The sequence below is a fragment of the Pagrus pagrus genome, assembly GCF_965226575.1.
Source record: "Pagrus pagrus genome assembly, chromosome: 5".
Classification (NCBI taxonomy): domain Eukaryota; kingdom Metazoa; phylum Chordata; class Actinopteri; order Spariformes; family Sparidae; genus Pagrus; species Pagrus pagrus.
Window position 1 is genome coordinate 1,839,621 of NC_140189.1, and position 16,477 is coordinate 1,856,097.

General features: G+C 41.0%; 1 protein-coding gene across 1 annotated transcript in view; it reads left to right on the top strand.

Annotated features, from left to right (window-relative positions):
- The window catches only part of LOC311257295 (alpha-1,3-mannosyl-glycoprotein 4-beta-N-acetylglucosaminyltransferase B), a 77,667-nt gene that overhangs the window by 40,903 nt on the left and 20,287 nt on the right, over positions 1-16,477 (top strand). Inside the window, exons 5-7 of the mRNA XM_084352836.1 lie at positions 12,119-12,165; positions 13,843-13,956; positions 14,278-14,353. Coding sequence (XP_084208962.1) covers positions 12,119-12,165; positions 13,843-13,956; positions 14,278-14,353 — 237 coding nt within the window. The remainder of the gene's footprint in view (positions 1-12,118; positions 12,166-13,842; positions 13,957-14,277; positions 14,354-16,477) is intronic.

The following is a 16,477-nucleotide window of genomic DNA, read 5'->3' on the forward strand; positions in this document are numbered from 1 at the left end:
AGATAAAACTGAGGTCATGGTGTTTGGTCCCAGTCGAACATGTGGTGTCTCTTCTATAGACCTGGGCTCTCTACAGCCATATGTAAAACCCATAGTCACAAACCTTGGTGTAAAAATGGACAGTGATTTTAAACTTGATAAACAGATAAACTCAATAGTTAAAACCAGTTTTTATCATCTGAGGCTTTTATCTAAAATTAAATCTGTTCTGTATCTTTTAATGATTTTGAGTGCTTGCTTCATGCTTTAATCTCGACCCGTCTGGACTACTGTAATGCACTTTACACTGGCATTAACCAGGCCTCCCTCGCTCGCTTGCAGTTAGTCCAAAACGCGGCTGCTCGTCTTTTAACAGGAACTCGTAAGCATGACCACATTACCCCCATTCTCACCTCCCTCCACTGGCTCCCTGTCCATTTTAGAATACATTTTAAAATGTTATTGTTTGTTTTTAAGTCACTAAAGGATTTGGCACCCCAGTATATCACTGACCTTATACATGTCTATACCCCCCCCAAGAGCATTGAGATCTGCTGATCAGCTGCGTCTTGTTTTGGCAAAAAGCAGGCAAAAGACCAGGGGGGACCCGTGCTTTTTCAGTGGTAGCTCCTAAGCTATGGAATGAGCTACCCACCCATGTCAAAATGGCCCCCACCCTGGATACTTTTAAATCTCGCCTAAAAGCCACTTAAAGTACATTTAAAGGTATATTTCCAGTATACCTAAAAAGTAACCTAGTAGTATACTTTAAAGTGCAAAAATAATATATAAATAGTAAACTATAAGTATGATGTTAAGTTCACTTAAAGAAAACTTACAAGTATACTTGCAGTATAAAAACTATTACACTAGTAGTTTACTGACAGTGTACATAAAAGTGTACTTTCTTAAACTAAAAAGTGGACTAGAAGTATATAACTAGTAAACTAACAGTATACCTATAAGTTCACTTGCAGTATACTTCAAAGTATACTTTCATAAACTAAAAAGTGGAGTAGAAGTATATAACTAGTAAACTAACAGTATACCTACAAGTTCACTTGCAGTATACTTCAAAGTATACTTTCATAAACTAACAAGTGGACTAGAAGTATATAACTAGTAAACTAACAGTATACCTATAAGTTCACTTGTAGTATAGTTGCAGTACAAAATTATACTTAGATGTAAACTAGTTGTTTACTCAAAGTTTACTGCTCTTACACTTCAAGTATACTTGAAAGTATACTTTGATAAACTAAAAAGTGGGCCAATTTAGTCCCAAGAAGTATTGAAATAGTACACTTAAGTATACTATTATGGAGCTAGAACAGTCTCATAATGAATAAATGCACACAGAAATTAATAAATGCACAAAAAAGATTCACAAATGTATTTGGGGATTTGTATATACATGTGACTCAAAACACAAATACATTTTCAATGCACACACAAATATGTTTCATTTCATATGTAAGTAACAAATATTCACATATAAAAAATAAGATTCATAAACATATTTCCAATGCACACACAAATCAAAAAAAAAAATCACAAATACATGAATGTTAAAGTATTTGCAATCTTCATCAAATACGCATTTGGGGCTTGTTACATTCATATATGAACTGTTGGACCTGTATTTACAAAGTGCTTTTAATTTGTAAACCTCCCTGCATTTGTGTGTGAAAGTTTTGAGACTCCCCTGCCGTGACTCTGATCCACAAATGCGTTTTTTCTAAGAGGAGGTTGTCTGTAGCCAATCAGATGTCTCCCTCCTTTACAGCCAATCACGTGAGTGTCTCCCCCACGAGGGGTGATTATGACGTCATTAAAACGTGCACCACAGGCAGGCAGGTAGGCAGGCAGGCAGCCCGTACTGTTTTGGCGAGAGGCTGGAAGCTAGCAGGACGGCGGAGACGAAAGATGGCCTCTGGCAGTTCAAGTGTAAGTAAAAAGTACTAATTTCTTGTGAATCTTTTACATAAGTCATATTCCAGAATTATGAATGACTGTTTAGCATGAATCGTGACGCTAAATCAGGTCTGAAACCTGTTTTCAGTGACAGAAAGTAAATGCATTCAGCTGTATTTTTTTGTTTGGTTGTTTATCCAACCAAACAAAAAATACAGTGAGTGAGGAAAAATACAGTTTTTCCTCACTCGATTCGAGTGAGGAAAACTTGCCCCCCCCCCCAAAAAAAAGCCCTTTTAACAGGGAAAAAAAATGCGGAAGAAACCTCAGGAAGAGCCACAGAGGAGGGATCCCTCTCCCAGGACAGACAGACGTGCAATAGATGTCGCATGTACAGAGCAGATCAACGAGATCACAATGTATACAATTATAATAGATGGTTGACAGGAATGAAAGTACATAAAGAGGTATTACAGCAATAATAATGAAATGCACATAATGGAAACGTGACTACTAGTAGTAACAGTAGTAGTGGTTAACGGTAAGGATAGTATGTAGTAATGCATTACAATAATAGTAATGAAACGTATGTAGCAGAGATATGACTAATATTAGCAACAGCAGTGGTGGGTGTCAGGCAGGCTCATGGCAGTAGGCGCATCCACGATCCACGACCCGGGTGCGGCCAGGATCCATGAGAGCCTGTAGGACTAGAAAGCACAAGGACTCCGGGGAAGAAGTGAAGTCAGTGACATGCAGAGATGGGGCATGTATACAGGCATAATGTATACAGATGGAGAGGAGAGGAGAGGAGGAGAGAGAAGCTCAGTGTGTCATCTGTCCCCCGGACTGGGCCTATAGCAGCATAACTAAGAGCTGGTCCAAGAGCTTTTATTTGTTTTTTATTTGTCTTTTATTTGTGAGCTGATGTCATTAGATGGTATTTATGTGACGTTCATTCATATAGACTTTGAACTGGACATTTTACAAATGTGCTGATGTAGTCTATTTCTGTGTTCTATAGTTATGAGAGGGACGCTTTGGCTTCCACACCTTAGAAGAGTCACTTCACGACAGAACCATGCCCTGCTATTTCCACTATTTCTGCAGAGACTCTCTCTGACAGGTGAGTGTAACTTGATGCTGATAGCAACATGCATCAGACCACTGTTATTCATGTAATATGTATCTTGGATGGATACATTTCATATATACAGTACATGTTTGCTTCTTTCAGTACAAGTTGGTTTGCTTTATGTGCATGGATGTGCTCCTTAGCAGGGATACAATACTAAAAGGAATGGCATCATTTCATTAACTGCACCAGGAAAATGCTTCAAGTACTGGTTCTAACAGTCACATGTTGGCCTACCGTTTAAGACTCCTACATATGAGTAAGACTTTTTTTTTTAAGAAAATAGACTTTGCATTTCAATTCATGATCTGACTGTCAGCTGACCACAGCAGAATGTGGGAAACACACAATGCATTTTTTTCAGTCCTTTGTTGTCTTTGAGAGAATCAATAACATTTTTATGCCCCATAAACACATTCAGATATAACTTTATGTCCTGTAAACACATTTAGTTTTCCATCTTTATCCAGTTTTCTGTAACTATTGTAGTTTTTGCTGAGATGGTGGAACTCCTTTCTCTTAGGCCAGGTACTCCAAGGTGTAGAAAAAAGAAAGTCCAAAAGGTAGAGCTTGTACGCACTACTGTCAAAATGCACAGCAAAAATAATGAGAACTTGAAACTATGTAAATTGCTCTCAAAGTGACATTTTGCTAACCCCGCAAAAAAGTAGAATAGGTAAATTTGAAATGACTGTAAATGGCGCAATTCTGATGTAACAGTGGCTATTTCTAGTTGCTTTCAGGAATATTTGTCACTGCATAAAATGCATCCAAAGTTGTGGCGTTATAATTAAATTGAAAGTGCTTTCAAGGTCCTTGAAAAGCAGTATTTACTGTCAGATAATTAATTTTGCTATTCTCTCTACAGGACAATCACTGCCATAACAGTAGAGGATTAGGACAGCACCGACATCAACAGCCTCACCTGTTGGCCAACACTATCTGTGTTTATAATCAGTCAAGAAATCTCTGGATGTCCTTCCTGTATGTAGTGTTTATGTTAATTGTACTGTATATTGTCTAAACCATAAAATGTATACTATTTTTGTAGTGTTATTTATTTACATGTGTTCCAAATAATGCAATAAACAAGAGTCTTACCTAATTCAGTTGTTTTTATTAGTGCATCACGATGAGCAACATAATTAGGTATTTCACTAACAAGACCAAGCCACATTTTAACGTTAAGGTATTTTATTTAAATTGGTAGAAGATTTTGGCAGGATAGGAAAGGGGGGTCGGGGTTGTTGGATAAAGGAAGGGGGTTTCAAGGTTGTTGGATGAAGGAAAGGGGGTTCGAGGTTGTTGGATGAAGGAAAGGGGGTTTGAAGTTGTTGGATGAAGGAAAGGGGGTTCGAGGTTGGTGGATGAAAGAAAGGGGGTTCGAGGTTGGTGGATGAAGGAAAGGGGGTTCGAGCAGGGTTGCAGATTGGCTGGACTGTCTAGGAACCAGGGAGGTTGAGATTCGGAATGGGGGTATGTTTCGATGGGCGTACGTCTTGGTCGGTGTGGCTTCATCGTCCCATGAGGTTATCTGAGTGGATGAGGATGGCTTTTCTGGACCATTCGTGCCCCCAAAGAAGTTTAGTGATTATGACTGGATATAGTTTGAAGAGGGCAGAGTGGGGACAGTTCTGGGGGCCAAATGGAGGTGAAACCATCTGCTGCCGTAATAGCCTCCGAAACCTACTGAGGGTGCAGCATCCATGTACGGCTGGATGTCCTCTGGTTGGCTGGTGGTTCATTGTAAAAGAAAGAAATACCTGTTCCATGAAGACAGATAATCGCCCCACATTCTCGGCTCCATTTTGCAGGAGTCATCCAGGGTAACATAATCGTCAGGGGTCGACAATATAAATGGCCCGGTGGCCCGGACGTACTTTTAAAACCGTCAGGGCCACCAGAACGCTCCAAGCACTGGCCCGGTGGGGCCAGCATGGATTAAAGTTCTCCGTCACTACGACGGATTTCCGTCATTCAAACTTAACAGAGGCGACTTGTGAGATCAATGTAGATCGGAGGAGAACTGTTGGCTGATTTTTATTGACAGATTGTCACACTCTACAGCCAATGGTATCGATAACAGCGTGTGCGCGCCCGACCAATGACAGTGTAGTGACCCACACAGGGCGGGATCTCAACACGGAGCGGCACTAAAGTTTAGCTGCTTAGCTAGCAAGGACTCATCGCGCTGCTACGTTATCAATTGAGTTTAGTCAGCATGTGAGAAGTCGTCTGACACGGAGAGTCTCAAATCAAATCAAATCAAATTTTATTTGTATAGCCCGAATTCACAAATCACAGTTTGCCTCAGAGGGCTTTACAATCTGTACAGAGACGACACCCTCTGTCCTTCGACCCTCGATTCGAGTGAGGAAAAACTTGCCCCAAAAAAAGGCCCTTTTAACAGGGAAAAAAAATGCGGAAGAAACCTCAGGGAGAGCCACAGAGGAGGGATCCCTCTCCCAGGACGGACAGACGTGCAATAGATGTCGCATGTACAGAGCAGATCAACGAGATCACAATGTATTCAATTATAAGCGATGGTTGACAGGAGTGAAAGTACATAAAGATGTATTACAGCAATAATAATGAAATGCACATGGAAATGTGATTACTAGTGATAACAGTAGTAGTGATTAATGGTAAGGATGGTATGTAGTTACAATAATAGTAGTGGAACGTATGTAACAGAGATGTGACTAATATTAGCGGCAGTAGTGGTGGGTGTCAGGCAGGGCCATAGCAGTAGGCGCATCCACGATCAGGCAGGGCCATAGCAGTGGGCGCATCCACGATCACGCAGGGCCATAGCAGTGGGCGCATCCACGATCGGGCAGGGCCATAGCAGTGGGCGCATCCACGATCGGGCAGGGACCATAGCAGTGGGCGCATCCACGATCCACGACCCGGGCGCGGCCAGGATCCATGGGAGCCTGTAGGACTAGAAAGCACAAGGACTCAGGGGAAGAAGTAAGTCAGTGACATGCAGAGATGGGGCATGTCTAAGGCATAATGTATACAGATGGAGAGGAGAGGAGAGGGGAGGAGAGAGAAGCTCAGTGTGTCATTGTCCCCCGGACTAGGCCTATAGCAGCATAACTAAGAGCTGGTCCAAGACGGGCCTGGGCCTGTCCTGGCCCAGCCCTGACTATAAGCTCTATCGAAGAGGAAGGTCTTCAGTCTACTCTTAAAGGTAGAGAGGGTGTCCGCCTCCCGGACCAAAACAGGAAGATGGTTCCACAGAAGAGGAGCTTGATAGCTGAAGGCTCTGGCTCCCATTCTACTTTTGGAGACTTTAGGAACTACAAGTAATCCTGCGTTCTGGGAGTCTCCTGTTGTGTGCTACATGTGTGAAATAACAACTATATTCTGGACTTAGTCTGCAGTGTATCTGTGTAAACGGCTTCATTCAGCGTCTCTCCCTCCCCTCTGGCACCGTGAGTTACCATGGTTACAGGAACGCCCTGAAACTTTATAATGATGATCAATAATACGTTTTTGGTTAGTTTGACTGTACAGAATCATGAAGGTTGCCTGATTGTAGCTCAATGCTTAAATCTTGTATTTTAACATATAAGGCCAGTGGCAAATTTCCCTTATTGTCTACCCCTGATCGTGGAGGGATGGAATGGCAGAAGACGGGGATAGAAGGTGGGAGATGAAGGATCGGCCCTGGGGGATAATGTGGATGCCGTAATTGGGGTGTTTGAGCAGGGAGAGAAGCCGGCGATTGGTGCAGCGTTGGGCAAGGAGGTAGTTGGATATGAATAAGGAGGTACGTAGTAGCTTTTCAGTTGGCAGTTGAGGAGGTCTGCGGTTAAGGGAAAGCGTTTCGGTGCAAGCTGGGGTTGCCTTACGTTGGCAGTCGATCAGCATGGTGACGTGGGGATGAGAAATGGAGGGGGCTGGAGCTCCGGAGAGCAGTTCGATGAAGAAGTTGATGCTGCTGAGATATACTTGGATGGTGGAAGTTCTGATTTTGAGAACTGTTTGGGCGTATGTGATGAAGCTGGTTATTGTTAAAATGTCGATGGAGGGGAAAGGGAGGTTGTGAAGGGTATGGAATGACTTGAAACTGCACCGTCCAGTGTAGTAAGATGAAAGGGTCTTGGTTTAGTGTAAAGGTAATTTTATTTGAATTGATAGAAGGCTTGATGAGGGTAGGAGAGAGTGGTTGAGGTGGTTGGATGTAGGAGAGAGGGGTCGAGGTAGTTGGATGAGGGAGAGACGGGTCGAGGTAGGTGGATGAGGGGGAGAGGGGTCGAGGTAGGTTGATGTGGGAAAGGAGGGTCGAGGTAGATGGAAGAAAGAAACGGGTGGAGTACGTTGCACAAGACGGAAATGGGGGGTTCGAGTGCATTGAACGAGACTGAAAAGGGGGTTCGAGTGCATTGAACGGCGGGAAAGGGTGGTCGAGAATCTGAGTCTGGTGCTGAGGATTTGAATTTTGGGGATAAGAAGGGAGGAGCTTGTGCCCCTACAGAAGTGCAGCGAAGGCGACTGGATACGTTTGTAGAGGGCGAAGGAAGGGGAGAGTGCCGTAGTGGCTTCCGAAACTACTAAGAGCGCAGCATTGGTGCACGGCTGGGTGAGTTGGTCGTCGTAAAAGAAAAGAAAAATATGTCGTTCCGGAAAGAGAGGAAGTGACGCCATGTTCGTGCTCCATTTTATGGGAGTGATCACCTCGGGAGCACTACCCTTGAAGTAGGGAAAAGATAGCCAGTTAATAATTCAGCCAACAATTCAGTCTACAGTCCAAGGTACTAAACTGTCAGTTTATAACTCTGATAAACCTAATAATTACAACCAAAATGACCATAACAGCTAGGGGTGTCACGATAGCAAAAATTCAGTAGTCGGTGCCAATACCAGTAAAATTACACGATTCTCGATGCCAATTTCAATACCACGGTTAAAAGAAAGGATTTTCTAAGATTCCATGTACTTTAACTTGAACTTGAACTTCTTTATTAAAATATTTGAAAAATAACAAGACATACAAAACAGTGCGATAGAGTATACATATGAACTCTGCTACACTTATATCCAATCTCCTGGCCTCATTTGAATTTCTCTCTTATTTCCCTTGCTTCTCTAGAGCCTCGGTTATAGTTTGCCAAGTTGTCCTGGTCCTGGACGTCATCCCCTGGTTGAAACTGGGAAAGGAAAATTGACATTTCAGTTAATATAGTTAATTGACTAAAGAAAGCTGCACCTGCCTGCCCTGCCCATTGGTTCCAGACACACCTAATAGTAGATGCAGTCATTTGAAGTCACAGACAGGTGGTGGCAGGTAGTTCATTTTAAAACATTAACATAAAAATCAGGGCTGTCAAACGATTTTAAAAAAAAGCCAGGAATGGGACAGCAGCACAGCGCTTGTTTTCAATTGCAAATTTAACTCCAAATGTATTCAATTAGCAATTAGGAAGCAATGTTCAGTGTGGTCGCGATGAAATTGCAGCTCTGTCACTCACAATTCGTGTTAGGCTAATGTTAAAACTACAGCATAAGCTACGTAGTTCTACCCAGTTCAATGTTACCAGTCTTTGTAGAAAAAGGTCTCGGTGGTTCCTTAGCTGATGAGCCAAGCAGGAGAACGTTATCATCTCAATGTTGAACAGTGCTGTCCTTGCTGTGCAATGTCCTATGAAAGAAGGTGGTTGGAGGAAACTGGTCCTTTCTTTGTAGCAGCTCTGTGCTAATTTGCTTTGTGTCCCTCGGATTGTGGAGTTCTGTGGGCCTGCTGGAATAGCGGCTGGCAGCTATCAGCAGCTGTTGAGCCCAGGAGGATCCAGGAGAAGAGCTGGTGGCAAGGCCGCTCAGGGGGAAAAGAGGTGGAGGGGAGAACTGGGGGGCAGCCGAGTGGGGGCAGAGCTGGAGAAGAGAGAGAACAATGGACAGAGCTGGAGTTTTGAGTACCTGGTCAATGACCAATAGTAGCTCAAAACTGGGTCTCTGGGCAGTCTTTGCACCTAGGTGTGAAGACTGGAGAATTCTGGCGAAGTGAGTTCAGTTCAGAGTCCATTTTGAAATCCTCAATGAACGACTTCATCTGTGGATCCCAACATTTGGGACCTCACCACATGGCCCTAACAATAGAGAGGAATGCATGTAAAATCAAAAGCTTGACATGCGGCCTCCACGCACAAGCAAAGTCTGCAACAAAAAAAAGTGCACCCAACCTCAGCCCAGTAAGTCACACCTGGTTGTTACAATTCTCCACATCAAAACTCTCTTCTCCCATTGGCTGAAAGCATATCTAAACGTAACTCAGTTTCGGCACAATAGCCATAAAGTCAGGAGAGTTTAAGTACCGCTCCATGTTTCGTTCTTTTTGAAACAATGACAATAATCAAATAATGTTGCCCTCCTTTTAGAATTGTGTTTCCTGCAATGCGATCTACCGACCTTAATTTTCACCATTGGGTGCAGGGAAAACATGGGGAAAACATGGGAAACAGATTTCAACACACCACCAGATAAAAATATGTCAGATAAATGAGAATAACCCATAATTTAGCCACCTTGTTTTGTCAGTTCTGATTTCAATATTACATTTTAATATTTTACGGCAATTTCAAATGTAATTTAAAAATTTAACATCAAAAACGTTTTAATTATTGGGACTTCCGGCATGACCGTTTAGTAACAGAGCACCTGTACCAGCCTATACAATTTCCCTAATTTGGGAATTTTTGCTCATTTAAGTTGATATACATCGACATAATATTGAATGGGGATAAAAGCAAGGAAGGTGTATATGGGCTGTGGAACAAACGACAAATTGAGAAAGGAACAGGACAAGATGGCGGTCGCAGAGAAAACAAAACTTTTGACTCAATCTGTAAAGTTATGAGTGAAGTTGTGACACCGGGGCTGGCAAGGCCTCAGACAAAACTGAAAAAAGACCTCTCAGACTTTCAAACATTTTCAATTGGATATTAATAGACAAATGGACCAATTCACAACGGACAAAGACCAGAAAATACTAGATGAAACATGCCAGATAGAAAGAGCAGTAAAGCGCAGAGGTGAGATGGAGGAAAACATGGCTGATATGGGATGGGACATTGGAGTTAAGGATGCCCTCAATCAGCTGTTTCATGATCAACAGACATTACAGGAGAAAGTGCCTGATGTGGAGGACCACTCCAGGTGCAACAAAATAAGGATATACAGTATGGGGTACCCGAGGACGCCGAGGGTAACTCCATAGTGTACTTCATTAAAAACCTGATAAAGACAGAATTAGGAGATGATCTTGTCCTGGACAAGGACCTGGGGATTGAGCACGCCCACCATGCTCTGGCACCATACCACGTGCAAGCAAACCCACCACGCTCTATGGTGATCTGGTTCCCTACAGATGCACAGAACAAGGAAGGAAAATACACCTGTTAAGAAGATGCTGAGGGAGAATGGAATATGTTCCCAGATTCAGCTAACCAGATTACGTGTTTTCTTTCAAACGGGCACAGCCATGTAGAACAGCATGAGCAGCGGAGGATCAGCGCAGTTGGGGATTCATCGTGGGTGAAGTCACTCATGGAATCAAGAGTAATGGCATTCTGAAGGATGCTTCGGTTCTAACTAATTGGAGGGGAGTTGAAGGCTTCCCTCCAATTAGTACAGACACGTGTGAGCGCTGAGTTTCAGAGTCGTTAGGGCCTTCATGTGGGTTGCAAGGGCTAGGTGAGCCCAGGTGTGAATGGTTTTTAAGCTTGTCTGAAAGGGGGAACTAAGTACTGCATTGTAGGTGGGTGATAGGAAGTGTCCCACATCTACCATCTTGAACACGTTATCACTCACGAGATCATGATGGCCATCTTGCCCCTTTCTCTCTCTCTCTCTCTCTCTCTCTCTCTCTCTCTCTCTCTCTCTCTCTCTCCTATCATCTTCCACTCACTCACTCACACACACACACACACACACACACACACACACACACACACACAGACACAGTGTTTAGCTAAGTTGTTGTAGTAAGTTAATAGATATTTATTAATTGAAGTATTATTGATTATTGATCAGTTTTACTAATGATAAATAAACTCTATTATACTGTACAGATCAGTTTTCTGTGATTATATGTGCATGTGTGTTGTAGTAACAGCTGGTTGTGACGGTCAGTGCTCATAATAATTTCCTTCACTGTTCTTTTATTGTTTTTGTATGTACATTTTAAAGTGAATATCCTTTTTTGAGACTGTTTTCCCGTTTGCTTATTGATCACTGATTCCAGGGTGTTGCCCCATAATTTTTAATTTATATTAATATTTTTTATTATTATCTTTACTATTACAAATTATTAAATGCAAATAACTTAACTGGCCATTCCAGTGTACCCAACACATTTATTTGGCATGAAATACAGACTTCACATGATTAGGGTTACAGATATGTATTTGTTGGTCACAAATACCCCAAAGAACAAGGTGGGGGGAGGAGTACACCAGTGCAATAATTACATTGGTTTTTCTTTTGTGTGCTTAAAAAAGCTCTTTAATCTTTTACTTCAACTTGTGAAAAATGGGAACCAAAACAAAAGTGTTACTTTTATATTTTCTTGTTGAGTGTATTATGCACACTACAGTGGTGGCTGCTATAAAATGTTCCTCTGAGGGATATCATTGCTTCACAGCGCTTTACACACCATTATCCATAAATTGCATCTCATGAATCATAATCAACAAAGAAAGCCAAGACTAAATCAGCACCTTTTTTTATTCAGTTCCAGCAAAATAAACAATGCTTTAAGACCGTTCTGATTAGTTCCTGTTTTACACCAGTGTGTGTTTGTTTAAGATTTTGTTTGTGAGGCTCACATCCTATGGTGTTATTCACTCACACCAGAGGTGATTAGGTGAAATGATAGAAGGCTATACTCTCCTAGCAATTGAAACTGGTTATACAAGGTCTGGCCTGAGAGGCATAAACACAGTGAGGCTCTCTCAAACCATAAGACCCCCCATACTATGTTCATTGTTGCAAAGGCATGCAAGACCTCCAGTTTGGTTTTAACTAACCGCATCAGAAACCCCCTGTGGCACTGACTTCCTCCTTTTTCTCTCCCTGTCACTTTAGGCAGATTCAGACTATGTGGGCCACATAGCGGAGACCACCAAGAAGAAGTAAGTGATTCTAGCTGGCCTCCCATGGGGCAGTTTCACTATTATATCACTGTTTCCTTTGGTTTCATGTCTTATGTTAACTGATGTGACTGAGAGCAGTAAGCTTCTTGTGTCTATACGTTTACGTTTTTTTATGGAAAAAGTTTTCAAAGAGATTCAGGTAAGGTTCAGGTAAAAAAAAAAAAAAATCTCCATAGTTGAAAATGTTTTAGTTAAAAGCAGCAGGTTTGTACTAATGTAAGCATATACCAGGCTAATTGTCAGCCTGTATCACAAAGCAGGGGAGCAGTTGAGAAGGGGATGATGGATTCACCTTGTCTTCCCTGTTCACACTGTACTGGATTTCATTTGTAGACATATGTGGGACATTTTTTTTTTTGCTCAGAAGGTGTCACAACTTCATGATACTGTTTGTTTGTTTGTTTGTTTTTTTCCCGGGGGGTGGGTGGGTATGTCTACCGAATGTTGACCACGGTATTATCAAAAAAAATTATATATCAAAAATTCTGGCTACGGCCCTGCTTGCACGGCAGCCTCTGCCATCAGTGTATGAATGGGTGAATGTGACAAGCATTGTAAAGTGCTTTGAGCTGACCACTCATAGCGCTGGAAAAGAAATACAAGTCCATTTTACCATTTACTTGACCATTTTTACAAGTAAATATGCAGATGCAAATAACTCTCTTTATGACTCTGTTTAATGTGGACTTAAAATTAAGACAGTGGGAAATCCGTCCCTTTATCCAGATCCAAACCAAAAGTTATTGGGGTCTATTCTGAGACCCACTTAAGTTTTGTGGAAATCCATTAAGTAGTTTTTGTGTAATCCGTCATCAACTAATCCAACAGTCAGCAAATGGTCAGGTGAAACATAACCCCGTTGGCAGAGGTAAAAATTCAAGAAAGACGTTTCCATATCTTTCGCATCTCTTCTTCTGTTAGATAAATATAGGTTCAAAACAATTCTGAGCTTCTCGAGCGTCATTTGCATGTGAAAATCAAGTATTTAAACAGGTTTCTTCAAAAATAAAAAATATGCAGAAATTATTTAAAGCTGCCCTATTTTTATGTTATCAGTGACTATATGTAATGTGAAAGGTGTTGAACCCCAAGGGAATGCCCCTGAGCACAAATAGTACTTTGAGCTGCCTTTGTGTGTTGTATGAAAGGTGCTGTACAAATAAACTGTGTCACTGCACAATGGCCAAATTCAAACAGTTGCCCCTGGCTATGATATGGCCCACATTGTGCAGAATTTTTTTAGTGCATCTTTATATGTTTCAAAGCTTTGAATGCATGTGCAAATGTCATTTAATGCATGCAACAACATGCTAGACATTAGCAACAAAAGGTTCACTGAGCTCTTAGTGCTGCATTTTCTCATGCTACATAATGTCTTAATTACCTGACAGTTAAAGCAATGACATGTTCAGGCTCATTTGGAACAGTCAGTGCTTCAGGATGTCAGTTTTCTGTTTACTGCTGATACATCCAGAGAAATTGATATCCATTACCATATAAACAGTCATGTTTGGTGTTTAAAGGCTGTGGTATTTCATATGTAAGTTATTTTGACCTAAGAATAATCTGTCCCATTTGATTTAAACACTGAATTGTTGTGCATTCCCTTTGTATTCTATTGACGAAGTCTGCAGTTGACCAACTGATTCTTTGTAGTTTTCCTAAGGAGGTGCAGTCCGGCTTGTTGGAGGTTGTCTCTCCTTCAGAGTATTACTACCCTGACTTCAGCCGCCTCAAAGAGACCTTTGGAGACTCCAAGGACAGAGTCAAGTTAATCGACCATTTCTCTTGCTTTTTTTTTAAATGCTAGAATTGTTAATTGGGTTAATTTTGATATATCCAGCTTTATTCCCATTTATGACATATTTTTCTTATTGTTTTATATATGTAATGGTTGCTGCTGTAGTGAGATCATTGACATTTATTCTCATAATTTTCACTAAAGAAAAGAGGAAGTTTGTATATACAGTATCTATATTAATAAATAAGATTTTTTAAGAAAATTAGTATTGGTATGGGAATTCACTGGTGACTTTAGTGACTTAAAAAAAAAACCTGAACAAATGTATGTTTGTGTGTTTGTGACCTTAGATGGCGAACAAAGCAGAATCTGGACTTCAGTTTCCTAATGCTCTATGCTCAGGACAAAGGAACATATTATGTTCAGGTAGGGATCAAAGGTCACACTCCAGCTATTGATATGTTAGAGGTGGGCGGTATCCCAGTTTCATCCAGTAAGTACAGTTTTCCTTGTTAACGTTGACTTCGGTAACACAGACACGTGGAAGGTACAAACAAAGCATCCCATTGTTCTGTCTTCATCTACTCCCACCATCCAAGGCACTGAAGACTCAGTGGATTGACTTATTTGATGATGGAAATGTCCCCACAACAACTGGAAAACTCATATGGGCTATGTGTGCACAAACTATTTTACTTCATATTGCTTTCTTAACAAGGCCCAGTAATGTAAGGGTTAGGGTTAGCAGGATGCGCTTCAATGCTCAAACTCAAGGATGATGAGAATAAATGCGCTTGAGATGCCTAATAATTGAGTAAAAAGCAGCTGAAGTATGTTTTAGTGGAGTATGTCTCTCTTTTTTAATACTGTGATATAATATCATCACAAAAAAAATAAATTGTGGTGCATGATGCAATGTTTGTTTTTTTTTAGCACTGACATTGTGGGAGCTAGTGAAAAAAGCAAAAATAGCTATGATTTTTGTGTGTCCTCTTTTTGCATAATCACACAAATAAACACATTTTGTCACACAACATGTGTAAGCGCACCTCGTTCACTTTGTAATTTACACTATCATACCTACTGACATTTGCACGAGTCTCCCTATTTTTTTTATGCTGTGCTCCCGATTGGTCATTTCTCCCTGTGTAGGGTTACATAGTGTGGTGGCCTTTAACTTTAATGTTGGCAGGTATGCAAAAGATCTGGCTGCAACAGCTTGTGTCATCGTCATTTGTCTTGTCTGTTGTCCCTGCGTTTCAATCATCCAAGCAGGGAACTGCCTTGCAATTTTTGTAAATGTGAGATGTCGCTTCAGCAACTTCAGAACCAGAAACAAGGAAGCGAGTTTACATACATCTGTGCCCAACGTTTTGCACCGGGGGACTGCTATGGTCATAATGAAAAGTTGGGATGATTGGTCAAGATTGCATAGTTGCCCAGAATTCGCAGGGATTTGTTTGAAATTTTGTTAATTGTTGCGATTGCAACTGAAAGTGGAGCCTAGGTGAATATTTGTTGATGTTCAAAAGGGCCCGGTGGTCAACCCCCATAAATAAACCCTATGACAGGAAATTAAAATATGGATATATTTAAACATAACCAGTTATCTCCAAACATGGTTTCTAGGAGCCCCTGTTTTCACTTCATGAAAACATTTGCTTTTACAGTGTGCTAGATCCATAATTTGCTTGAAACAAACAGGCACAGCTGGGTAGTTACATGAACAGCAGTGCCCACCATGTTCAAACAGGCTCACAAAAAACAGCTGTAAACAGAACCTCAAAATTGTGCAGAAGAAAACACTGTTTGACAGATGATGAGCACTGAGCAGGGACGTGCACATGATTATAGAGGGGCAGGGGCTCAAAGTCAGAAAAGGGCACTAATTTTTTTTCAAGCCTTAATAACACAATATGTAGATTCATGTAAAATTAATAAACAAAGTACTTATAGAAAGCTAACTACTTAGCGGTGTATCCTGTGTAGCTGTGAGTGATATGCAATTGCCATTTCTTTTGTTTCAAGAAATTATGAGTTTATTTACATTATCATAATACTGAGGTTTGCAATTCAGACATGCAATTCAGCTGCAATTCTTAAAAGCAATAAAACTGGTTTATTAATCATTTATTTCATTATTATTATTATTATTATTATTATTATTATTATTATTATTTTATTAGCCTACACTAAACGCGGCAAAAGTTGCAGAAGAGATGGATGAATGAGACCTATATTAGCTAGACAATAAGCTAGACCAATTTCCGGACTTTCCGAAACCGAGACATGACGTCCAAACTGGTAGGCTAAGACTAATATGATATTTTTTCCAAGGTTGCACATTAACACAGCTTGCATAACAAAAAGAAAATCATGGGAGGGCAAGTGCAAACTAGAAATACAGGCATCACACACATCTAAAAATGTGACAAAACCAAGAAGTTACTACCGTGACTGCTACTGTGAATGTTAGCAGGAACAGCAATGTTTACAACAGCAAAGTCACAATAAACTCAATATCTAGAAGAAGTTTAAGATTTGTGGCAA